This window comes from Lagopus leucura, unplaced genomic scaffold (assembly GCF_019238085.1).
Source record: "Lagopus leucura isolate 7727_CA_CO unplaced genomic scaffold, USGS_WTPT01 Super-Scaffold_100002, whole genome shotgun sequence".
Taxonomy (NCBI): domain Eukaryota; kingdom Metazoa; phylum Chordata; class Aves; order Galliformes; family Phasianidae; genus Lagopus; species Lagopus leucura.
In genome coordinates this window covers 50,047,960-50,074,922 of record NW_024962263.1, presented here as the reverse complement: position 1 = coordinate 50,074,922, position 26,963 = coordinate 50,047,960, and the positions used below count along the sequence as shown (strand labels likewise).

General features: G+C 42.2%; 1 protein-coding gene across 6 annotated transcripts in view; it reads right to left on the bottom strand.

Annotated features, from left to right (window-relative positions):
* The window catches only part of DTNA (dystrobrevin alpha), a 215,296-nt gene that overhangs the window by 172,532 nt on the left and 15,801 nt on the right, over positions 1 to 26,963 (bottom strand). For 5 of the 6 annotated variants that reach the window (XM_042870115.1, XM_042870111.1, XM_042870113.1 and 2 more), the window contains exon 1: positions 1,689 to 1,893. The exons of the other annotated variant lie outside the window; for it this stretch is intronic. Coding sequence is in view for 1 of the 5 variants with exons in the window: in XM_042870109.1 (XP_042726043.1) it covers positions 1,689 to 1,705 (17 nt within the window). In the remaining 4 variants the exon portion in view is untranslated. Of the gene's footprint in view, positions 1 to 1,688; positions 1,894 to 26,963 lie in introns of those variants that run through there. 6 annotated transcript variants of the gene reach the window in all.

The window sequence follows — 26,963 nt, the reverse complement described above, 5'->3', positions numbered from 1 at the left end:
ACAGCTCTGCTAAGACCCACTGTAATTTTTTACTCATCCCAACATACGTATTTTTTCCTCAAACTTCTTCCACTTCAATAGCAAAACAAAAATTACCTTAATGTTAGAGCCAGCTGCCCTGCATATTTTGCATGGGACTGAAGTGTTTAACTAGTCCCAGCTAGTTAGGAAAACATCCTACTACTGTTAACAATCAGAGAACTGGCTTAAATGGCATTTATCACTTCTGTAATTGTTCTTCTCTCCATAGTTCCACTAAAGGTTCTGCATTTCCCTCTCCTTCATCCCCTACATTTAACCACACAGAAGATAATTCACAGCAGATCACAGAAGTATAGAATCACCAAGGCTGGAAAAGACCTCCAAGATCATACAGTCCAACTGCCCACCTACCACCAATGTTCCCCTTAGTCCAACAGATCTGCTCACCCAGGTGTTTTGCAAAATTCTAGAAAGCTGATCAAAAGGTTGATCAACTTGATCAAACAGAAGAAAGATAATAAAACATATCGGATCTATCATCTTTCCTCCAAACGCTTCTATTTTAGTTCATTCCCTTGCACGTATTTTGCAACACTGCATGAGTCTCTTTGTGCTTGTATGTATAACCAGAAATGCTCGGTGTTCCAGGAACCTGCAGGCAGTACCCACTTCCTACAGCTCCCGTGGGCACCACTGACACGTCAGGAATGCTGAATATATTTGGGTGAATGGACACCGACACCAAGGCTAAGAGCATCCCTGTTGCAAATGTGCAGTACTTGTGCCCAAAATACATGATAAAAATGGTGCTGCCATTTAGGCGATTCTCATAGTATAAATCCTGAGGAAACTCACTGTATGAGTTCTTGCTAGGCAACTAATTTTACATCCAACTCCCCACTGAGATGCCAATATTTACTTGTGGTCACAGAAATAGCACAACTTCACCCAAAATGTTTGGGAAGTATACAGAAAATATCACTGATTAGTGCAGAGATGAATCCACTGGATACTGAAATTACTTTTGGTAAGTTGTGGGAAGAACGTGACAGTTTGATTCTTCTTCTTACTCACAAACTCACAATTTAAGTAAAGGGGAATGCATACGTTTTGTCATTACAGATAGAATTGATTTTGCTTAGAGAAAATGTAAAAACCAAAATGTTAAAAAGTATAAATGCCAAAAGCCAAGTATTATCTGAGAGCTAACAAACAAAAAGTTTAAAGATAATGAGTGCTGTGTTGTGATCAAACTCACAGAAAGGAAATAGCAGGTAAGCGAATCCATGGCCAAACAAGCAAACAAATACTGATTACATTCTACATTCTCTGCATTGTGGAAAACAGTTAGCTTTTCAACTGTAACAAAAAGCATTTCAGACAGCACATCTCTCTGAGAAGGGCAAAGGTTTATAACAAAATCCAGCTGATAGGAAAACAGCACTCAAAATTGTAAGGAAAAGATTATTAAAGACAAAGACTCCCTAAGTACATCAAAACAAGAAACCCTGTGAGTTAACCCATTGTTGGAGAATACAGTTCAAACAACTGTATTGGGAAAATAGGGCAAAAGAAATCATGAGGGAAAGCATTACTTGGATATCTACCTTAAAGGAACTCCTGCGCTCCAAAAACTGAGCTCCGAAAGCAGAAGGAAAGCAGAGACACCACTGCAGCAAATGGCAAAAGGCAAGCTTCCTACTTACCCTATGGTATGCACCATGATCCCTTCTGCCACCTCAGTAATTCCACAGAATCCAGAACTATGGTACTTTTTCAAGGAATATTAGAGTCTTGAGAGGAGATAGAGGAAAGCTGACAGGCAGAGCTTTGCGAGGAGCCAGGCGGACAGGGATGAATTTAAGCCCTGGCTCAAGATGCTGTGTATTCTGCGTCTATCTTTAACTTGTAAATGATTTGGTTTCACATTCCTCTGAAGTCCTGCTGGCAGATGCCTTTGTGGAGCTCTTACCAATCACAGGCACCCAGACCCCCTCCCTCCTCTCCCTCTCCCCAGGCCGACATTCCATCCCCACGTCGCCCCCATGCACAGCACATACCTCCCACAACACAACACGCACAGCACACGCACACTCTTCACCTCAACAAAAATAACCCCCTCTGCAAGCGGCTCACACGCACTGCCACCAAACACCGCATTCTGAACATGCTCGTTTACATTCTGGAGGCTCGCTCAGCCTGCGTGAATACACTGAAATAATCCCGTCCTTCCTTGGAAGCTGCTGCAAAACATGCTGTTGTAGCACTTGGGAATAAAAATGCTTTAAGTGGTGCAGCTTATGTTCGGCGCATGGGGACCTGGGATCATTGCTTGTGCCAGAATTACTATCAGTCACAGTCTCCCAGTTCGAATCCTGCAGTCACCGATTTAATCACAGTAAGAAACAGGATCACCACAAAGCATTTTCTGTGAATGACTGCAAATGCCACCAGTTAGGGAAAGAAGGGTGCAGAACAGCATTCTGTCATACCAAGCTCCTGCAGAAATGCATATCTGGATGCTGGCAGCACCTTAGCCCATACAGAGATCTATAGAGAGAAGCTGAGTATAGAATTAAAAAGAACCATACTTGATTTGAAACGTTAAGACTCTAAACTTTCAATCTTTGTAAATTTGTGTCTCCTTACAATACCAATGCATTGCAATTTTGTTCAGAAGTCAGGCTCCGAAATAATTAAACTACTGATTCTTGGCAGCTTTCATTGCAATTAAGTGAACAAGTCCTTCCACAAAGCACAGAAAGTCAGGATTACTATTGGTGACTTCAGGAGTCAATACTGTTGACGCAAACCCCTGGCTCTTGATACCAGCCTTAGGAAACAGCTGGTTTTTAATCTGTAAATGTGCATTCGGTTGAATACTGCTTGCCATCAGGATTTCCTTATCTCAAAGACTGGTGCTAATGGAACAACACTGTATGTAAAACACATGAATTATTGAACGCTTTGTGTTAAAACTGGAAAACACCAATTTACTGTCACAACAGTTCAAGCAGAAAAATACAGTAAATATCTGTTTCACAGTCCTTAGCGTTATGCTGCTGCCAGCACAGGTCAGGGCAGGGGGCGTGAGGCCAAGCTGTGTCCAGCATCACTTAGCTAAAAGCACAGTTTATAAATGCTCTGCCAATGGCCTACTTGATGAGACTTTACAATTTCCAGAGCACCCGTGTTGAGAGGCAAGGCTGATCTAGTAATAAAAGTAAGCATGCATTTACTCCAGGCTAACAGAGAAAACAGCTCAAACTTGGAAAGGCTGAAAGGGCTGTAAAAGGATATTCTGAAGGGCTGTTACGTTAGTGAAAAAGAAGTCTGCACTTCATCTCTGATGAGCTACTGTTCACGATGCTCCTGCAGGAGACAAAGTTGGATAAAAACACAAAGTGCACACCCCTGCTGTGGTCAGTCTTGCAGGCAAAAAAGGCAACAGCTCCTAGCTTGGAGTCAGCTAAGGTTCACACACCTGGAAAAGCTGCCCGTAACATACAAATATTAAGGAATAAACTAGCTGACAACATGATTCCTGAAGAATCAAAAGATTTATTTTGAGTCGCTAATCTTTTCTACTATTAGCAAATACAGACTTCAGTGTGCTTAATGTCTGCTTTGCAGAGAACTTTAAAACTCCAGTAAGCAAAAAATATGCCACTGACTTCCTGCCAGATATTAAGGCAGTCATTCAACTTCTCCTCTGCCTCAGGTCCCAAAACTGTGGCTTGCTGATAGCAGGATTCAAGGACCATCTCTATTATTCAGTTTTAGGAGTTGCTGTGAATTGCAGAAACGATGCCTAGCACTGATTTCCAATAGAGCCACATCTACCATTACAAATCTCTTACACCAGAGAAAGTCTTTCCACTGCAGTGAATCCCATTCAAACAGAGCAACTCCATGCTGTGTATGACAACACTGTACCTCAAATCAGTGTTCTTAAACTATTCTGCAGGGATGGGAGACCCAAAGGGCAGATAAGCACTAGAAGCAAAGTTAACATTAGGTTTTAAGAAGCACAGTGCTTTAAAAGCTCAGAGAGAGAAACAAGAAAGAGGAAGGCAAGTTGTGCTTTTGCGTCTGAGGGCTCCTTTTCATGAACACAACCTGCAAGGACAAAACAGCTCTCCATGGAAGAAAGTGTGATGCACCAATGTGATGGATCGGATGTGAAGAATTAAGACTGAGCTGTTTCTTCGATTCCAATCTACTTTTAGAGAGTGCTCAATTGAGGGGGAAGCAATGGATCCACAAAAGTTTTATCTGATTGGTTGTATTTCCTTTACTAGATACAGGGAAAAAAATAGATTAGGTTTTGGATCCTCTAAAAGAACACTAATTATACACTTCTCATGTCTCATAAAATGTTAATTATAAACATAAGAGTATGTAGAGGTGGAGCTTTGAAAAATTGGGTGCTTCAAATTTCTGGCGAAGCTTGATGGTGATGTAGACAGCAAGATCCCATTGCTATGAATGGGACAGAGAGGTCATATGTCCAAAAACTGTTTCACGTAAGCCAAAGGAAAAGACAGGTGTCCAGTTTCCTCAAATGAAGAGGCATACAGCAATACCAGCGCCTAAGATGGCCAGAGCTGAGCATGGCAGCCAGTACAGAGCATGATTGGGTGAGATTTACCAAAGCTAGGAGGACTACTGCTTTTCCTCTCTTAGCAGGGCCTGTTGCTTATAAAAATCACTAAATGCAACAGACTGGGGAGCACCCAGAGACATACAAATACAAACTAATAATAAGTTGCTGGAGGGGCAGGAGCTGGAGAGGAGAGAAAGATGAAGAGGTGAGAGTAATTTGGTCACGAGTACAAATACGTAACACATTTGAAACCATGTGACTTCCTACCCATTTCCAATTTAGCCCAGTGCCTAAGAGGCATGCTCTGTCCCTTCATATTCAGCTATTTTTAATGTGCATAGAATTTGCTCTTGATCTTCCCTTCTCTGTCAGCATCTTGAATTCATTTCTCTTGACAGCCTTAAGATTTGAGCTTACTGGGACAAGCAACGTTTTTCACCCTACGGGCTCTGTCCTTCTAAGTCTTACTCAGAGTAATTACTGCTCATGGGAACAATCTCTTTAACCTCTACAGCTGATTTCAGCACGGGCTCGTTCAAGAGTAGGAGTTTTGAGTAGAGGACTGCCATTACATTGACAGAAATGCAGTTCCATGTGTCATGGTGGATCAAACACATGGACTTTTTTCAGTGATACTTAAATTGACCCCATTACCCCCAGTCTATCTCCAGACCTCGTGACTCAGCTGCTTGGTTACACCAGGAGTCTTCTCCGGTGAGGTCCAAAAGTCAAGGTTAGGCCAAGAATTGCCCTACACGTTGCTCCTCTCCTACCTACCACCTTTGTACTAAGCCATAATAGTATATCCTGAGTTGGAAGGGACCCTTAAGAATTATCTAGTCCAACTCCTGGCTTCACACAAGAGAATTCAAACTGAAAGCCTATGCCTGAGAGTGCTGTCCAAACACTTCTTGAGCTCCAGCAGCTAGGGGCTGTGACCACTGTCCTGGGCAGCCTGTTCCATGCCCACTGCCCTGTGGTGAAGAACCTTTTCCTAACCCCCACTCCAAGGGTACAGCTGTACCCCTGTCACAGCTCCAAGCCATTCCCTTGGGCCCAGTTCTGTCAGCAGAGAGCAAAGCTCAGCGCTGCCCCTCCACTCCCTGTGAGGAGCTGTAGGCTGCCTGAGGCCTCCTCTCAGCTTTCTCACATTTTGTTATCCAGGCCCTCCTTTGAACACTCTCTAATAGTTTTATGCACTTCTTGTAGTGTGGCACCCAAACCCACACACAGTGCTGGAGGTCAGGCCGCACAGTGCAGAGTAGAGTGGCACAGCCCCTTTCCTCACCCACTGACACTGATGGGCCTGATGCACCACGGAGTGCAGGTGGCCCTTTGGGTTGCCAGAGCACACAGCTCTCATTTAACTTCTTGTCAACCAGAACCTCTAACTCCTTTTTGTGGCATTGCTCACAAGCTTCTCGTCCTCACTCTGTATATACATCCGGCGTTGCATCATCCCAGGTACAGATTCCAGCACTTTCTTATATTGAATGTCATGTGTTTGGTGGTTGCTCAGCCCAAGAGAAAAAAAAAAAAGAGACTGAAAGAGATGGAGAACATCTAGTGAAGTCAGTGGGGATGGGGGCTCTTGGTGTCATCCCACAGCACCCAACCCCTTGCTGCTCTCATGACACAGCACAGGAGACCAACGTGGCCTCAGCCAGGCACAGCACAGCCCCAGCCCTCAGAAGGAGACTAGCTGCTCCATGGAGACCTGTTCTGGCACCTGGGCACTGAGATGAGTCCTCCTAGTGCTCCCAGGAAGCTCACCACTGAACAGTAAGCCGCTTACTTGAAAAATACCAAAGAGAACAACCAGAATAATTCTCCTTCCATTTACCATTAATACAAACACTGAATAAATGAAAAAGACTACTCTTCTTGGTAGACATCTAAATTGATCAGTAAAACAAAGACCTCTGAGATTTAACAAAATCAAAAGAACTTAAATCAGTGAGTCATCATAAGTCATTTTTACTTCACTGAAAGGAAAAATATGTATTTTTTAAAAAAAGAAATAGCACGGGAAAAAAAAAAAGACAGGTAAACTTAATTGCACCCAGTGCTGAGTCCTGGAAAAGTCCTTCCTGGCCTGATGGTGCTTACGGATAAATAAAAAAGGCTGTATCATCCATTATTGGTTCCCTGCCTGAAAATGCTGAACTTGAAAGGTTTGAAGTGACAGCTGTATTTCATTAAAGTTGCTTGGTGAGCAGTGCATCTAATGAAGATTGTTTTCCTAAGGATTTAAGGACCTTGTTAATTACTGCTCCCAATGACAGCAATCCCTGTTTCCTCTAAACTCCCATCAATATTCCTATCCCTCAGGAACTGAGAGTTGTCCATATCTACCTTCAGCTTCCTCTCAACTACCATGCAGTCATGCTGCAACACTATCTCTACAATGATCCTTCGAATTTCCTCAGGTCTCCACAACTGTCCTTCTAGTTGCTGCACTAATCTGGTTTTGAAATCATGTCTAACGCCGCATGCAGAAGTACCAATGAGTGCTAAATAGGAGAGCTCATGGCATCCAGAGCCTGAAAAGAATGGCTGAAACACTTGTCAGACTGAAGACCATAGCATCAAAATTCATCTTATCACGACCTTATCCTGATATTCGTGTCCTTATTCCTGAAATTAGGAAGCAAACAGAGTATTTTTATTAAGAAAATGGCTCTGCTATCCTTTCTCATTCCAGTACCTTCGTTTCATTGCAATGCTATGCTCTGAAGTGAAAGAAGGCTTCCAGTAAATTCTTTCATTAAGGTGCTACAAATGTTAGGTATTTACATTTGCCTAGACAGACAACCACAGGCCTTTCGTGGAAAGCTGGCCAATGTCTGAAGCGCGCGTGCAGGCAGACACGCGTGTGGATGAAGAGACCATACACTTCTTTCAGGACTGGGAGAAAATAATCTATGAAATACATTCTCTGTTCAGTTTGGCTCAACACAAGAACAACTTTCTTTCATTCATCCCACATTCCACCAAAAAATCCTTCCCACTCTAAAATGAATTATAGAATGGTCTGGGTTGAAAAGGACCACAATTATCACCTAGTTTCAACCCCCCTGCTATGTGCAGGGTTACCAACCACCAGACCAGGCTGCCCAGAGCCACATCCAGCCCGGCCTTGAATGCCTCCAGGGATGGGGCATCCACAGCCTCCTTAGGCAACCTGTTCCAGTGCATCACCGCCCTCTGAGTGGAAAAACTTCCTCTTAATATCTAACCTAAATATCCCCTGTCTCAGTTTAAGACCATTCCCCCTTGTCTTATCACCATCTACCCTCGTATACAGCCATTCCCCCTCCTGTTTATAAGCTCCCTTCAGGTACTAGAAGGCAACAACGAGGTCTCTTCTCCAAGCTAAACAAGCCCAATTCCCTCAACCTTTCTACATAGGAGGGGGCTCCAGCCCTCTGATCATCTTAGTGGTCATCCTCTGGACTAATTCCAAGAGCTCTGCGCCCTTCTTGTGCTGGGGCTTACTTTATGCAACTCTCCAGACAAAAACCTGGGCAAAAGGGGAAAGAAAACTTTTTCTTTTTTTTTCTTTCTTTTTTTTTTTTTTTTAATAAAAAAAAAAAATACCTAGCAAGAACACCGGAAGAACCCTAACAATTTTAAAAGTGATGATGATTGTTGGAGCATAATATATAGGGCAGTGACAGGAATCCCACCAGATCAGTTATATAAATGCCATCAGTGTCTGCCTCACACTCTGAGGTGCGGGGGGCTCTGCAGACATTGTGGCGGGTGTCATGGCCACGCAGCTGTCTCCTGCCATCTGCATCCTGAACCAATGGCACCCATGCACCCCTCGGGCTGGGGCTGTATCCTGCTGGGAGAGCAGGGACAGAAGGGGATGCTGCTGAGCCCGGGGGGTGCAAGCTGGGAAGGAGCATGCAGGGCGAGACAGCCTGGGAGAAGCTTGTCCTACTGCTCCCTCTGCTGTACCCATCCTGCAGAGAAATCCCAAATATCAGCCGGAGATGCCAGGATGACAGATGACAGCTTTCAGTGAGAAATCTGCACAGACCCAGGTGGACTCGAGGAAGGGGTGAAAGCACACTGACGAGGAAGGAAAGACCACCACACGCAGGAGATGGCGCGATGCACATCTTCCCATGGTCAGCACATTAAATCTCTTTTGCTCTGTACCTGCTAGGAGAGATGTTATCCTTCCACTTCTAGCACGGCGCGGGGAAAACGGGGAAACAACGCCTCTCCTTGAGCGCGGTCTTCCCACTTTATAACCTATATTTAGCTGATGATCTCATCCTACGAGGACGGGTGTCACGATCAGCTGCACGGCTCAGCCTGCAGAGAGGCGCATGAAGCTCCCCAGGCACAGTTGCTTACAGCAGCCAAATGACAAGTTATGCAATGCTGGCAGCAAATGCCTCACAGACCCTGGGCTCCTCGCAGTCATCAAACAGGAAAAAACACCCAACCTGGGAGTCACGTTAACGCCACATTTTACAAGATGAAGCACAGGCAAAAGAGGTGAAAGGGGAAAATGGGCTTACAGAAAGGCAAATAATGCTTTGTGAATTATCAATTTGATTGTTGGTGAAAGAGAGACTTTTTTAACCCACCACCACCCGAACATTACTCCGGTCAAAAATCCCACCGTGCACACTATTTCTGAGGTCTGAGAAATCAGTAGCATTGAATACCACCTACTAAAGACATCTGCAGCTGCCATGAAAATCTTTCTTTGAATACAGTGAAAACTGGTACCCAAGAAAAATACACACTTTCAAAAGCTCAGACATTACAGTGTGCTTCTTGCATTCTTCAGAGCAATATTTCAGCTACCACAAACTTCCCTTTCAGCCCTGATTTATGGAAATTCAAACCAGAGCAGAGACTACCTCAGACAAGAAATCACCCTCAAACGCTTCTTTTTCTCCGAGAAGGTGCAAACTCATCAGAATGGGAAGGAATGATTAGAAGAATCAGCACCTTCAGGAGAAGCATACATTTTCCATATGAAAAGAGACGATTAGAGGCTGCAAGTCCAAAAGGCTGGAGCGCAGCATTTAGGATGTGGTGACTTTGAACCTCCCATCATACGCTCATCTTAAACCATGCAGAGAATTTCAGGAACTCTACACAACTTTTACTGAAAATAAAACCCTAAATCTTCCTAATACCAGCATGAGATTAAAAAAATTAATTAGTGAATTTTAGGAATTAACAGATTAACTATATTTCCTTTTCCTCCATGACCTAAGTATGATTTCCTTTTATATTACAGAACATCTACCAGCTAATGAAAATATCAGAAACTGGATTTTATGATATAACATGGTGATAGAAGTAAATTACATTTAAATGTCAATGGGATCTATGGAACAGAGCAAATCCAAAGAAACTCATTCAATAATTTTAAAGTTGTGAATAATTAGCATTCACATATAAATGCACTCAGTCATGACCTATTTCTTCTCTAAATGCTTTAATTTTAGCTTTTGCAAAGCTATACAAGTCAAGCAGTACCACAGTAGCAGCAGAACCCATGCAACAGCAATATTGAGTCCTACTGAAAAATCCCACTTTGAAACGAGCTCCAGCAAAACAACAGGAAATGATGATCTGTGGCAGAATCCAGTCCATTCTTTCCAACTGTCCTACTGAAGATTTACATAAATACAAACAAATGCAAACAAATGCAGTTTAGTCTCAAGACAGACATAATTATGTGCCTAACTCGCACTTCCTCAGTTTCCATGAAAAAAGAAGTAATCTTGTCTACATTTATGGCTGGAATAGAATTGAATGCATAAACTAAACTAACAACTTCCAGAGAAAAAGGGATATATAGAAAAATATTTTAGGCATAAATAATCCATCAGTAATTACAAACTATTTTAACATTGCTCTGTGAAGCATCATGACAAACAACCTGCAAACGTACAATGCGTATGCACAGAAGCTGAGCACAGGTCTGGACGTAATCTACTCGTTGTCACAAAACTGCTTTGAATAAACGCATTTATTATTACAGTACCTCCTCCCCTCTTTCTGAATTCATCTTGTCTATCCCCAAATAAAAGGAATTTTTTTTTTTGCTTTGTTTGAAATAGTCCTTGCTTTATCTAGGAACCTCAGACATTACAGCGTAAATTATTTGCACTCCTTGCTACACCAAGTCTTGCTCCAGGACTTCGTGACTGAACACAGAATACCTGAGGGAAATCAAATTAACAGCAGCTGAAACAAGACTATTAAAGGCATGTTTTCCCCTATGTACAGTAGTTTGCTAATGGCATCAAGACCATCCACCAAGGATAAAGCAAGGACATTTCTCTGAGCCCTCACTATATTTCCCATTACTATCTATTTCTCTGAAGAAGCTGTGGACACAGTGATACTGATGGGCACTGGAGCTCCTCGAGTCTCAGTGTGAGCATGCAAATCTCCCTAGCACACATACTATGAATCATGGAATGGTTCAGGTTGGAAGGGACCTTAAAGATCATCACAAAACAAATTAAGTTAGCCTTTGCTCAGGAATTGCTATGTTGTTTCTGGCTTTATAAGTGCAGCGAGGCAAGGAAATGGTGCACCAAAAGCCGATCTTCCCCACCCTCTCAGCCTGCTCATGTTCATGTTCTCAGGGGCTGGTGTCTAATTCCTCCAGCTCCTGCACTGGGTTTCAGATAAAACCTTTCAGCCTCCTGCGCGCCCTGCCAGGGTTAGGTGCTCACCAAGGTGAGCAGGCCAGCCCCACCACCACCAGCCAGGCTGTGGGCTTCAGTGGACTGTGAAAAATAGGCCAGCATGAAGACAGTGTGTATTTTGTCACAGGAACTGAAGCTCCCACTCATCCCTTCCCAGTGAGCTAAGTTACAAATTGGGCCTAAAAATACAAAATACCCACCAGCCACATTCAGTAACTTTTAGTTCCAGTCTAGCCTAGAGCTTCTCATTTTTACTCTCAAGGACGTTTGTGGCACTTGGAAGCAGTTTTCCAACCCCCTCCTTCAGCGAATTTGTTTCCTTTGTTTACCTAGACGGCTGAGGCTGGCAGGGCCCAATGGACCCCAGGCCCAACTTCAGGCAGCTGCTGAAGATCTCTGAGCAGCAGAGCCCACACACAGCCTCTGGGCAGCCTGTGCCAGCGCTCCGTCACCTACACCTACACAGTGCTCCTGGTGCTCTGAGGGAACATCCTGCGTTCCAGGTTGTGCTCACTGCCTCTTGTCTTGGCACCAGGCAACACTGGATGGAGTCTGACTCCATCTTCTTTGCACCCTTCTTGCAGGTATCTATAGAAACTGATGAGATCCTCCTAAGCCTCCCCTTCTCCTCCATGCTGAACAGATCCTCCTAAGCCTCCTCTTCTCCATGCTGAACAGCCCCAGCTCTCTCAGCCTCCTCACAGGAGAGGTGCTCCAGGCCCTTCATCATCTTCATGATCACGTGCTGTATTAACAGTGCGATGAATAGGAAGATATCACCACTGCTTTCAGAAGAAGGCAAAGACAGCATCAAAATGTTTAGTATGATGAGGATTGCTTTGCAATTGGAAAAAAAACACTCTGAAATGCAGTTGTCGGGTGCCCATGTCCCAGAAATGGCCACATGCAGCCCTGTGCTGCTGAAATAGTACCTAACAGTTAGGGCACTGTGGGCCCAGCACAAAGACATGAGCAGTGGGAGAAAAGCAGCACTCCTCTGCTCTGGTTGCTTAGAGCAACTAAAACTTCGAGCTAGTATCTGCCAGCACTGCTGCAGCTAACATACTGTAAATTGCTAAAGGAGTATTTTCATTTCGTTTAGGAAATGGGAAAAATAACTAGGTAAAAGAAGAAAAAAATGCAGCTCTCTTCAAAAGCCTCTTTAATCAACCCCAGAATCTGAATCAACACTGAGCACAAAGATTTAAATTTGGCTTAATGAAAACTGAATAGACCAAAAACCAACAAAAAAGTATCTTTACAAAAGATACGGATTCTACCTCACCAGTAAATAATTAAAGCTCCTCTCTGTTCCCTTCCGCTGTCTATTTTAAGGCTTTTCATTACGTGGGATCAAAGTCAGCTCGAGTTGGAAAGAGTTAGAGACATCCATCACAGAGGCAGGGAGGCTGGGTGATCTCAGCCCTGGTGGCAGCAGCCCGGCGGTGCCACCTACTCGAGCTCCTGGAGGCACCGGCAATGTCAGGCACACAGCCTGAAACCCGAGGCGGGCTGCGGAAGCCCTCTTCACTCAAGCAAACCAAGTGACTGTAAAGCTGGCATAGGGACAGCACCGCCTACAGCCAGTTCAATAGGGAGGTTAAAACTGAAAGGCAAAGCTAAAAGAGATTAATGAAAAGTCTGTTCTACCTTTTTAAACCTGAAATGTAGTTTACCCTGTGGAGCTGTCTGCATTACATTATAATTGGGACCAAAAAGGACTATTAAAAATATTCATTAGATTGTTAATGAATTCCTGCATGTTCCCATTAGAAACTCATTTGTTTTAGAAAGAAAGGATATAATCCTTAATGAACCTTGCTTTCTTTAAGCAACAGAAGACAAATATTTGTATTTCCTGACACTAGCAATGATTAAATGTCAGGGATTAAAAAGAAAATTCCCCTTCTGTCACATTACTTCATAGCTATCCGCTGGCCTGTTCCTGTAAACTGTCAGGAACAATGCACATGGTCAGATCCAACACAATGTTTGCTTAACTCTAAAGTTTAGAGAAGAGATTTCTGCATTAAAATCTCATTTCTGTTTAAGAAAAAAAAAAAAAAAAGATGATAGCTCTGGAAGTGCACCACAAACCTTTGCTTTCTAAAGCATTTTTTCACTCTGCCAGTAGCCAGCAGCACTTGAAGATGAAGGCAGCAAGCATACATCAACTCCAGTTGCCTCAGTGTGTAAAAACACCTTGCCCAGTTCCTTTCTTGGAACTGCTTGACATGTTCCACACAAATGTGACTTCTGGTCTGGCACCATGGTTTTCGGCACTTGCAATTCGGGGAGATTCAGGGGTCTGCCAGCAGATGAACACTGCCACTACACCATGCATGATACAAAAGAGAACTGCAAAACTGTTGCAGATCAGAAAGATATCACTGTGAAAATTATGCATGTCATTTCTCAGAGTCTACCAAGATGAAAACAACGAAATACTTCAGCACATCACTAGCTGGCAGAGCTACTTCAAACCCTAGACTAGGTCAGGACTGCAGAGCAGGACCTTTTCCCAGTGGGGAAATGCTCCCTGGGGATGTGCAGAGGCCCCAAACAGCAACATTCTCCTGTACAGCCTCATTAGTGTCTATGTGTGGGAACAACTCCTTTAAGTATGTGATTCTCCAGTTTACTCTGAGGCGGTTGTTTAATCAAGTTCATGAAATTACTTTCAGCTGGTAGCAGACAAATAAATAAACACACATTATTCAGGCCCAAGTGTTCCTCAAGTGAAAAAAAAAAAAAAAAAAACAATTAAAAAAAATCAGATTGGAAAGGTTTTGATGCTTTATGTGGGAGTTAGCTGCATGCAGAATTGAACTGTATTTCTTGGTTCAGCTGAAGTAAGCTGTACTGACAAGAGCATGCTGAATTAGATCCGGTTGTAACCCGAGGTGAACCTGCAGGATAAACCTTACGTCACCGTGTTACTGCAGTTCTTTCTTTTTTTTTTCCCCACAAGCAAATGTGGCTCGCTTCCCTCAGTCTCCAAAATGCCACATCGGCAGTGCTGTTCAAGGGGTATAAGCTGAAATAGAGCATGTTTGGATTTATTCATTTCAGGCCTCTGGGAATGGAACTGAGCTACAGAAAGACTAAAGTAAGGCTGCAGAAGCGTGAGAGAGGCAGAAGAGAAGACCTCTTATGGATAACAGAGGTTATAAAAACCTATCTTGTGTTGAAAAGCATTCACGCATTCCTGGTTTGCACTGATGACTATGCAGGGTCAGACCAACTCTGCGCTCCCTCTTCCACATGCTTGTAAGGACATTCAGCTTTGCATTAGGGCAACTGAAACCAAGGAGGGCTGATGCCAAGCCCTTTTTGGCTTCAATGTGTAAAAAGTTAGCTAATTTCCACAGCATCCTACACACTAGCTTGCAGGAAAAGATACAGCTCTCCTCAACAGCGAAATAATTCTTTGTGTCTGCTTTCCAGTAGCAGTAAGGACAACAAGGACATCAGGTACTTGGCACAGCGATCTCTTCTGCCAAATTTCCAAGATCACATCATTGCTTCAGAGACATAGCTGTGCAGAAAATACTGCTGCTATATTTGGCCTCGTGGCCATGCTCTATGTTCCTCCTTAAGACACACTTCTGAGCACAGATCAATTTTGTCTTTGTCAGTCAGCTGGAAGTCCAGGTGGCAGAAGGTGAACAGACACTGCACCATCTCTGTACCTGAAGGCTCCCTTCTCTGTTAGGATGATCACTGACTTCCCGCAGCATGGCTGACTGTACAGGAGTCCTCAGATTAACCTGTGTAGCCATGAGAAGAACAACCCTCTGTGTAGTTGTGCTAGCTAGGAACAGACAGACCTCTTCTCCATCACACAGCTCTCTGCCCACAGAGGCCTGGAAGGAATGCTCACCCTGCTCAGTGGGACTGGTAAGACACCATTAAATTGATTCAGTACATAGGTTTGGAAATGGAAGGCAATTACTCAGTGCACACCGCTGCTGACTGCAAAACACTGAACTGCAATCTATGGGCTGAAACACCTTCCTGTCTTCACCATAAAACAAGTCAGCCAGAGTGCAGGGCTGTGCCACACGGGCAGGATGGACAGCTGGCCAAGACCTGCGTCCACCATCACAGTTACAGCTAATGACCATCCTGCAGAGCAAGCATTTCCCTTCCTCCAAATTCTTAAGGAAGATATCCCCATCACTTTCCTTATTTTAAAAGTATTCTTCCTTTCCCTTTGCACTGGCAGCTGTCAACACACAGCCTGCTTTGATGACCTTCCACAAAGTCAGGAATTACCCTTTTCTCTCCTAAGGGCTACGGTGCTAGCTGTTATTTTCCAACCCTATATAACCATTTATTTAAAAGAAATTCAAGTAGATAACCTTGATAATGATTTTCTCATGTATATTCAAGCTCATATGCAATGGAAATGTTCTGGAGACACTGCAATTTTGCTTCATGAAAATATAAATCTCTATACAATTTCATCACCTTAGGCCTTGAATAACTGGAAATCTTCCTCCTACATAATTTGTCATGATTTCCTCTGTATGAGCCTAATCTAAGAAGTGTATAGCTAAATTATGCAGGACTATAAACTTGCTTAACTGTTCTAAGAAAGGGAAACATAAAAAATAAAGAAGCTTTAATATTCAGGAATATAGAAAGGCTCAACATTAAGCTGAGAAAAAGACGATTTATAATTTGTCCTTTAAGTGGACAGGTTTACTAGTATTTAATTAGTATAAATAGAAGTAAATCTGAGAATACACTGTCATTACTTAAGACATATGGAAACCAAGAGCTGGCAAAACTAATTACCAAGCAGCTATACAAACAAACATAAACATAATATGTAGGAAGGTCAAATTATAGTGAGAGATCACACATCTCTTGCCTTAGTTTACCATCTCAGAACTACATTGGATGCATGCATGTGGTTCAGTGACATCACCTGCACAAAACCTGAAGCATTAGGCATCCATTGCAAACATATACTTCCTTTCATTGCCTACCAGGACGTTCACCTACAGTCCCCCCTCTAGGCCTCTGTTAGCTTGCATTACCCTTCTCTTACAGTAGTCTCACATTACATTACATTATGCATACTTTCTTCTTCTACTCTCAGTGTGAAAATCAGAAGGGGAATCAAATTCATTACTTGCCATATAACACCTCTCTCACACTGCCTACCATTCTCTGAGCTCTAAGCTCACTACCTGCAGGGCTCTTCAATCCTTTAGATTCCTATCTGGATGCTTTGGGCATATCTTTACCATAACTCGCCCAAACTGACATTTCTTTTTCTAGACCCCAATAAGGACCTTTGCTCTGACTTTCAGTCTCCTTTACTTCTGCTGAAACAGTAGAAAGTATTTTTACAAGGTGAAATATATATCCTTATCCAGGTGTTCTTTAGCCCATAATGAAAATCCTGGGAAAGTACAAAAGAAACCTAAGGTTCATAATATAAGGCACTGCTGTTATAAATTATAAGAAGGTATGACCAGAAATTAGGATGGAAGCAAACATAATCTTTTCAGAGTAATCCAAATATGTGCATCTGGAAATTCTTGTGGCTGTGTCCCATGTGAATTACAGTTTGAAACTCCCTTGCACTGTTTTCCCTGTAGGTGGATGAACGAAGCATGGAAACGATCTGCTTTATCAACTCCATTCTCACAAAAAAATTAAAATGAGATTAAAAATAGCAATAAAGCATCACCTTTAACAGGGCAGTCCAACAGAACTGTAATGACATCAGGTTGGCTCCTCCCCTCCCACAGTATGTCCTGCAAAGGGAGGGTGGCTGTAGCTCTGCTTGTTATCCTTCTACGAGTTTCTGCCTTGAGAAAAGGCTTAATATGAGGGAAGTCACTGTAAGACAAATGCCACAACCCACCTGTCCTCACAGCCCCAGTGCCACGTGGCTGGATCTGCTTTAGTCTCTAGCAGCCTTTTTTGTGTTCATGCTCTTCTGACATGCTTGCTGCCAATCACTGTGGGGAGCCATTTTCTATACAAGGCTCCTCAATGTACATTAGCTTCACTGTAAATCTAATGCAGGTTGTTATCCTAAATTTTGACTGTCCCATGGGAGGTCAGCAGTACCTATACCTACAGCCACAATTTCTCCCTCTCCTTCCCTACCACACAAGATGTGAAGCCTGTACCTCAGGCCACTGAGGCCACCAGTGAAACAGCACATGGTAATTCTGCTGCTGACGTCCACTTGCTACAACTAGAGGTTTTCAAAAACAGTAGCTATGATTCATATCCCTCCAGAACTGCAAGTACTAATCTGACCTTAAAGAAATATAGACTAAAGACGCCATACTCACATTTCTGTGCAGCGATTTGTTTTAAGCAAATTTTTCTGTGATGCCAGAAGAAGGAAAAATTTTGTCAGTGATATACAGGTACTACTCAGCTAATAAGACTCCTTAGCTGGTCTTCTTTAAGATGTGTGAAACTGTACTTGCTGCTGTATTTCCAAAATGCACAAAAATACACTCGCTTATTTTAGATTGAAGATGCAGGCAAACAGGGAAAAGAAAACAGGGAAGGGGACAATGCAGATAGGATTATTACTATTTCTTTTCTTTTCTTTTTTTTTTTTTTGCTTAACATGAAAGTTTTATACTTAAGAATATATTTGCCTGCTGGTACTTAAGAGATTTCTCAATGGACCACTCATGTAACACTGGCAGTAAATCCTATAATAAATACACAGGTGCCATTTCCACCAGTTCTAGCAGATTTATCGGTGAAGTGAGATTCACCTTGGTTCACAAATTCAGCACAAAGGCCCTCTGCTGCACTGAAGACCGTGAATGCACAAAGGAGCTACCCAGGGGCACTTTGCTGCAGTCTTCCACATGCTGCTCAGCAGAAATCTCTGCCAGCTGCGTGAAGGCTGTCACATAAGGATCCAGGAGCAGGCTGGGGGAGTGGACCCTGGGACCTGGGAGTTCACAAGTCCCCAGCACAAAGCACTTGCAGCAGTAGCTGACTCCAGCTGAGAGCTGCTCGGTCTCTCCTAGCCCTCAGTGATCAGCTCAGCCTTTGTCACACAGCAGAGGTGGCCATTCTTGAAAAATATCATGCTAGGGGTAGGAAAACCAGTTACTTTACTTCCCATAGTTTTAGGCACTATGCCTTCTAAGATAGCTTCTCTATCTAATGCATACGTAAATTAAACTGCAGCTACTGAGAATTTTGTTACTGGCAAGAAAAACACACAATGATACAAGTTTTCCTAATGCTTCTGCCACATGCAGAGTTAGCACTGCTCTGGGAACTGCATGCTCAGGATGTGTTAATTGCCAGGTCCCAGGAGCGTTCCCTTCAGCCTGCTGCACGTCTTCCTCTCCAGCAGCCTTTACTACAGAGTGATGACAGTCACTGACCCGTATTTTAAAGGTAGATTATTATAGTTTACATTTATAAGATAGTTATTAACTATAAGGTCATTTCTCAGTAAAATTCTGCTGTGGTTTGCTATGATTCTGCACTGCTAATAAATATTTACTTACCCTTAAATTACTCTGGAAAACACTTTTTATGTGATTAAATTCAGTTCCCTTTCACAAGAACGTATGCGCCATTCATTCGAAAGATAGACGACAGCAAGTGCAGTTCTATTTGTATCCTATATCCCAGAGCCTTCTTAGTTCCCATTTATAAAAATTATATTTTGAACAAGCCAAAGAACACTGCAAATCCACCCCTTCAGTGTCTTACATCTCTGTTGCACCAACAGCATCAGGACAAGAAAGCCATTAACCTCTTTTGTTGGGGGTCACTGCATTTATGACATGTCAGAAGTACTAGCAGAAGGAGTCACACACACTTAATGGGCTATTTGAACATAAAATAACCCAACAGTCAAATGAAAATAGTTTGCCTGGCTCTGTATCTTTGGTCTCTACATTGCCACACAACTATCAACACCTTGCATCACGATACCTCATTGGCAAGAATTTAGAAAACTATTCTAAACTCTGTCAATGGTTTACAGGCTGGTTCAGCCCAGTGCTGTGACCAGTGGGGCTGAGGGATCCGTGGATCCGCACCTCTGGAAAAGGGAAACAGGGGACCCCAAATTAATTGAAAACAACAGCAACAATCTGAGGTGGAACAAACTAATTTACTAAATATGGTATCAGCAAAACATAATGAGAGAGAGAGAGTGTGTCTGAAAGGTGGATAGGGCTCACCACAGCGCTGAGGGGAGATGTGCAGTCCAGTTGAGCAGATGAAGAAAAGCAGACGGAGAAGAGCAGATGGAGAAGTGCAGGCGAAGAAGAGAGCATCAGGTGACCTTGCCAGGAGTTATATCTCCTCGCTGACCTCAAAGCCTCCTGGGGAAATGTAGTTCTTCTCCTCCGGACAGGCACCCGGAACTTGAGCATCAGCAGTCAAACCCCCAGTGCATTACATGATGTGATGGTGTGGAATACTGATAACCAAAAATCATAGAACCATGACAAACTCATAGAAGCTTAGAAAGGTGAGTAAATAACAAAATGTTTTCTCTGTCCAAGAATGTGGCACATCATTAGTATGGGACAGAATGAATCCCCCACTTTGCTAAAAGAAGCCTGCTTTTCTGAATGCACTCAGCTTGGCAATTGGTGTTACTGTGCCACTGAGCTTCTCGCCCAGCAATTGTTTAAGAAAATTCGGGGCAAACCACAACCAATTTTTCCTTGAACTATTTTCTACTTTAGATTGCAGACAAACATGCTTTTACAACTGCTGTTCTCAACTGGAATCCTTTCCCTACGAGTCCAGTGCTGTCAGTGCCCCATACCTTCACTTCTTACTGCTGGAAGGTCGCAAATCTGAATTCATCAAAGAGGCCCAAGGGTAAAGAGATGACATCAGAACATGACAGCTACATGCCACAGCTAGAAAGCTCAGCCCTGTACACTCTTACAGGCATTTATTGACTTTCTGCTGTTTTCTCTGAATTACTAAATCGGACCCAGAAAAAAACCTTTCATTGCCAACATAAAGTTGCAAGGTCACTCTTTATAGGGCATATAAACAAAGTCAAATTTATATAAAAGTTTTGCATACCTAACTAGACCTACATTAGAAAACACAGCATACCAAAAAGGTGATGATAGTGTTCAGTGGGATTTATGCTGAATGCAAGCATTAGCCCTGCCTGCCCTCTTCAAGGTTACTTGTTACTGCTAGACTTCCATTTTGATTTGCAAAGCCAATTCCTGCTTACTTCCGCTGATACAATTCCAAAAGCAAGGGTCAACTCAACAAGCGTGTCTATTAAAATGCTTTAGAAAATGTATTTGCTCTGTACTAATATTTGTTTTCCATGCACAGTAGCTGCTTCCTACCTAGAATTTTCAAAGGCACTTAACTGGGATCTATCCCTTGGCAAGGGGTCTTATTTGTTAGGGTTTAATTTCTTACAGTTTTATGCATGGTCAGTTATATAAAACAACACTAATACCATTCCATGCATTTTGCACAGCCAACTTTATCAGGTAAAGTCTTAAGATTCTACTAAAATTTTAAAAGAATTACCTTTAAAAACCAGTTCTAGTTAACAAAAGGGACAGTACGACCATCCAGTGACAATAAGATCATATCCCAGGTAAGGAGCCTAGGCAGCTAAGCTATGGAAAAGACTCTTCAAACGCTGAACATTTGATTGCAGCTTTTGTAATATATGCACTGTCACCTTAGCGATGCCAATTAGAGGAAATACTGGGGACAAAACCCAAAAGACTGATTCACTTCTGACTTTCATTTTAGCCCATTGTACAGAATAAAATTGCACACTGGCTCCTGAAAAGGAGCTAAAAAAGTGCATTAAGACTTGTTATCTCAGAAGAGAGTCTCTCTCCCCTTTATTATCCAACTTTTGCAAGTAATCTGGCAAAGACCGAACAAGTTAGGATGCCCACTTTTGCTAAACTGCACAATGAGTATGATTTTTTTTTATCCTGCCTCCTTCACATGGGTTTCCTGAGTATTTAGGAAGGAACACGGAACACACAGAAACCACAACAGATGTCATGTGGAGTTTTCTCATTAACGTCAGTGGTCTGACAATCCATCTACCTAAGATGCAAACGTTTCCAGGAAAAGCAGGAGACACTGAGCAAAGGGCACAGTCATGTTTGCAACCTCATTCTCTGCACTGCAGGTACTTACTTTGTCCTACACAAAGCAGATGCCTTGTCTATGGAATGTATTCTATCAAATCATATTCTATTTATGTTCTTGCCTATGTTTAATCTCAGTTAAAAACATTCCCTTTTCAAAATCACCGAGTTCTATTGAAGTGTTTTCTAGGGAAATACCGTCACTTACTGGGAAAAGAATTACAGATCTAGAATAAAACTGGCAAACTCTAAAACTTTCTGAACAATGCTCGCTTCCAGGGCTAAGACATCATGGCTGAGTCTTTGTTCAAAGCAGAAGAGAGCCCCGTGACCTGGAACTGTAGAGGAACTTCAGCAATAAGGGCACCAGCAGCTGGAACAAGGTTAGTACAAAGCAGACTTGCCCAGACCAGGAGGGAGGAAAAGCAAGACAGATGCTAGAAGCATGCAAGCCACCTGGAGGTTGTTTGTAGGATCTAAGATTTGAAAGGAAATTCATAATGGCAAATTTCAAAGCAGAAGGGGGAAAATAAGACTTGCTCAGTGGACTGTGGAGTAGGGGCAATTAAGTACACACACACAATGCTGTCAAGTTGCACCGTTTAAGTCAGATTATACACCTGCACTCAGAATCCAACTAAGGCAAACTTGATATGTATTGAAAATAGATTTAAAGTCCAGTCAAATGAGAACATCTGAAGATTTCTGACAGATCTTGTACTAAGCTACTGTCCTTTTCCTGAACTAATGAAGTTAACTTGAACAAAAGCAAAGCACAAAGGCATATTTTAAAACACTGCCTTGGCCCACATGATTGTGGCGATCAACGAATGCTCTTCAACCGCATCAGGACAGAAATAACATAGCAGCAGAAGCCATCACTGACTTTGTTAATGTCTGTGCTGATAAGGATTATGGGAGCTCACACGAGCATCCACGGTTGGGAAATTGTAAGTTCCCCATCTGTCTGATGTATTCTACGAATGCTGCAGATAAACATGGAAATTCGTGGCAAAAATCAACATCCACAAAGGTTCTACATATTCTGCATGCTTCCACTCACATAGACCAGCCACTCTTTGCAAAAAGTGGCCTAAGAAATTAACTCTCAGTTGGCATGAAACTGTAAGCCGTTGTTTGTAACCAGTCACTTCTGACACTGTTGCAGAAGTGTATTGCTTCAAAATGAACCAACTAACATTCACAATTTTATTGGCTTACTCCTAAGTATAAACCAATTTTACCTGGAAGCCTGGAAGGGTTAATTTGTATCCTTTTACATGCGCTTATAGGAGGCTGAAAACAAACAGATGTTCGCAGGGTTCAAGGCTCATGATTCTAAGTGACATCACAGGAAAATGCAGAGAAGACAGAAGTTGGTGGAATGAAAAAGTTAATAAAAGAAAAATGAATATGAGGAAATGAGTATATTTTTGACAATATATCTATCGTGCTTTGGAACATTTTCCCAAGGGAAGCAGTGGGAGCCCCATTTCTTCAATAATTTAAAATTAGACTAGCATAAAAGCAGTAAATGTACAGCACAATATAGAATAATTCTATATAGGAAGGGCAATGAAGTAGATGACTAATAAGTCTTTCTTTCTAACAGCTGTGATTCATGCAAGCGTGGCTGAGGCTTGACACTGAAGCTCCTATGCATGGATGGTAATGTAGACAGGCTCTCATATGGAAAAGGTTGGAGGAACCAACTTCCCATATGCAATAAAACATAAATATGCACATATTAAAGAGTTTGCCTAAACTCTACAGAAATATCCTGTAAGGATGCTTTACTCATGACCCCCTCTCCCCAAAACAGTAACAGCAATACCTGCTTCATTACAGTGTGCACACTGGTGTTGTTGGGACAGAATGTCCTTAGCTAAGAGAATGTATTGGAACTAATTTATGAATTAAGCACTTTCTGTGCAACCAGAGATACAAATTTCTGGTCACAGATTCCACCGTGTTCTACTTGAGTTTAATTCATTCTCTGTGCAAAGGCATATGTAAGAAAAACATTTTATTTTTTGCGTATGAGTTCAATATTTTTGGAGAGTAATTGAGAGAAAAAATTCTGCTAATAGCAATGCACGGGAATCACAGTGGATGCAGTACAGGGTAAATCATAAACACTCATTTTTCCTTCTAATGGCAAAACACATACCAGAATCTAGTAATTAAATAATATTTTTTTCCTTCTCACGCTTCACAATAGCAGAAGAAAACTGAAATAACAAGAAAATCACTGCCAAGCCAAAGATGTTTACCCACTAAAGACTCAGGTGGAAATCCACCTCAGCGCCAACAGGGGTAGTAGTTTAGCCAGGTAGGTCTGAAATAATAACTTACCTTGATCCAAATCCCACCTAGCCCTCTTATACTTTTTTAATTAACCCATACTATCACTGAAAGAGCAAGATAAATGAATAAATGCTATGGATTTATTTTGACACTAACAAAGAAAAATCATTAGAATTAGGACAGTACTACTGTGAAAATGTATTTATATTTCAAAAAATGCATTTTCATAACATTTCGAAATAAAATCCATTAGAGGACCTTCAAAGCATTTTAGTCAGTGGACACCAATTCATCATTCAGAATCTTCCAAGTCTCACAACACAGTGACTTCTGACTTACAGAAACTGGCCAAAGTGATCCTATACATTTCATCTAAGTAAAACAGAAAATCATAGCATAGGGAATTTAGGTTTCCTGTAACTACCCGTCTTGGGAGATGACCAGCCAGAGGACACTTTGTAACACTGTGCATAGCACAGCTTACAAAACTCTAAGCATTTACAACTGTCAGAAAATACTTCTTAATGAAAACTATATGAATTGTTTCCATTTTTGCAGTTTTTCAAAAATGTTTGCCTTCAAAACACACTCTCTGCTGACCTGATGGTGATCAAATGCAAAGCATGATCCTGGGGTGCGGTGAGGTTGCAGCAGGATGGGGAAAAGGAGGTGAAGATACAGAGGTGGGATTATTAGAAGCTCCCGCATCAGCTGGGAAAGTCCTTGAAGGTCCACCTTCAGTTGAGATTATCAGGACAACCTTACCCATGCGAGATGCTGAATTCTTCCCATTAAGTCTAGATGTCCCACTACTTTTTTTTGCCAGAGCAGGACCTGTTGATACCTCAGCTCTCCCTCCTAGTGTGTCTGATGCACCCTGTGTAGTTACAGATGTCAGTATGGGCGTGCAACTTTTAAGCAATTGTATGATCAAAGCCTTTAGGCTGTGAACAGTCAGTGGCTTCTCTGCCATTAGCAGGTCACTGATTAACTGTGTTTTCCTTCACATCTGACAGAGGGCTAGACATATATCACTGACATTTTCCTGTTGTAACTTTTAAATCTGATTTAAAAGACAATCTATAGCAATTCAGTTTCAAGCATCTTTAATAAAGCGCAGAAGAAATGATTTGGTATTAGATTTTCACCTGAAGAGGCTTAGGAAAAGCTTTTCTCAAAGCCACTTTATGTGTCCCAGAAGAAGGTAGAAGCGTTTATCCCAGGCTCCGAGCCAGGCAGGATGACACACACAACACACACAGCATAATTTCCACTGAGTTTCACAGCACAGCTCTTTGCATAAGGTTAGTGCCGCCATAGACTGCTAGTGCTGCTCACAACTATCCATTCTTCAAGAGCATATTTCTACTATTCTCATCATTATAGTTAAGTATAGTTGAAATGATAACAATAACTATACATCCTTAAAAATGTCGTCAAGGAAAAAGTAGTTCAAAGGGAACTTAAAAAATAGTTCTAAAACGTGTCAGGATAGCCTTTCAGTGTTATATATTGTGTTTTCAACTGCTAAGAATTTTACTAGCAAAGGCCAGACAGAACGTGATCTCCAATGTGTCTTACCCCCTTCCATTATATTTACAAATCTCATGCATATTTCAGTTTTGCTGCTGTACTCATTGATGCGAGCTCATCCCAGAGGAGCACAGGTAAATGCTGCCCTCATGGCAGGGTCTGAAAGATGAAATCCTCTTTGCCAAGAATGAAGGAGACTTGGAGGCAAGGGAGGAAATACAGAAATAATCAATCCCTTCATTAAGTCTCTCCATTAAGCCAGCCTTTAGCATTTTCTGGAGCAACACTGGGTGTGCTCCAAACATGCGCCAGCCATGTGATGTGTCTCGTGTTTGTGAATAATGACAGACTGGCAATACTGATACAGGTCAAGTTTAGTACAAGCTCTTCCACACTGCTCTGCCCATGCACAGCAGCTCTCCCTGTTCCCTGACTCCTAATCCAGCCTCGGCAAAGCGTGCAAGTCACAGGAGCTTCCCTCTTTGTCAAATACTGAAGAATGCCATTCATCAGACAGACTTTTTGTCCTGATGCAGAAGCTGAGGATAAAGACAGAATGAAACCTAGCACATCAGTTCACTATGCCTGTTTTCAACTCTTTCCTTGAATACGTTTTCCAAACACACTTCTACGATAATTCTCCGCATTTCTAACTATCCTATTCACAACACAACTCACAGGAAGAGTTAGCAACAATTTTCTCTTGCCTTCTAAAATATGATAATCATTTTTGGAGTTTAGATGCCCTGTGGGTGTCCAACGGTCCTTGAAAACCAAAGTGATTCCCATTTTCAGATATACAAGCTAGAAGAAGAGGAAGGAATAAATTCATGCTATAATTTTTTCAGCAAAAATCCGAAAATATCAGTGAGCACTCATTGATATAAATTGTCTCTATCTGTTACACCCCAACTGAAAATCTATTACTTTTGCTCATAAAAGTGGCCCATTTGTTTGGCCATGCTTGCACTGGAATCAGGAGCACCATTCTTCTTACAACTCAGGGCAGGCAACAGCACCTGACACCACAGAAACTTCAGCATGGCAGGAACGATCATAAGGAAGGCCTTCTAAAGCCCACAAACACAAGTGAATTTTGTCAAATGACATATTTTCTGTAATAGACTCAGCAGTTCTAAGAAGCATCTCTCATGTCAGCTGTCCACACAAACCAACGCTCAAAAAGGGTCACACACTTCCAGTCCAGAAAGATAATCACCTTGTAGCAGTGGGAGAGCAGTGAAGCCACAGCAAAATCCTACCCTGGTTCTACTGCAAGAGAACTCGTTGCTTAAAAAGATAGCAGTACATGGGAATAGGTTGGCAAACAGAAAGTACCAGGATTCTTAGGAAAAGAGGTTAATTTTAATACATGGGCAACAGCAGCAAAGCAGAAGAGCAAAATCCAAAGAAGAAAAAAAAAAAAAAAAAAAGACAGATCTCAATTCAAAAAGAAAAATCCATTAATTCCTTCTGTGAAACCCTTCTATACATTTTCCAGCCATCCCAAGCTTTCAGTATATTAATATCAGACTTTTTCTTCTTTGGCTGGAGTTTCGCTTTTCTGCTTTCTTTAATCCTGGCTCTCTATATGCCCTTTTTGGACATTCCTCTCATCCCACTTTCAGCTGCTACTGTGTTGCCCTAGAAGAAACATTCCTTGTTTAACAAGAAGAGCCACAAAACAATTTTTAGCCCATTCCAGAAACAGCACTG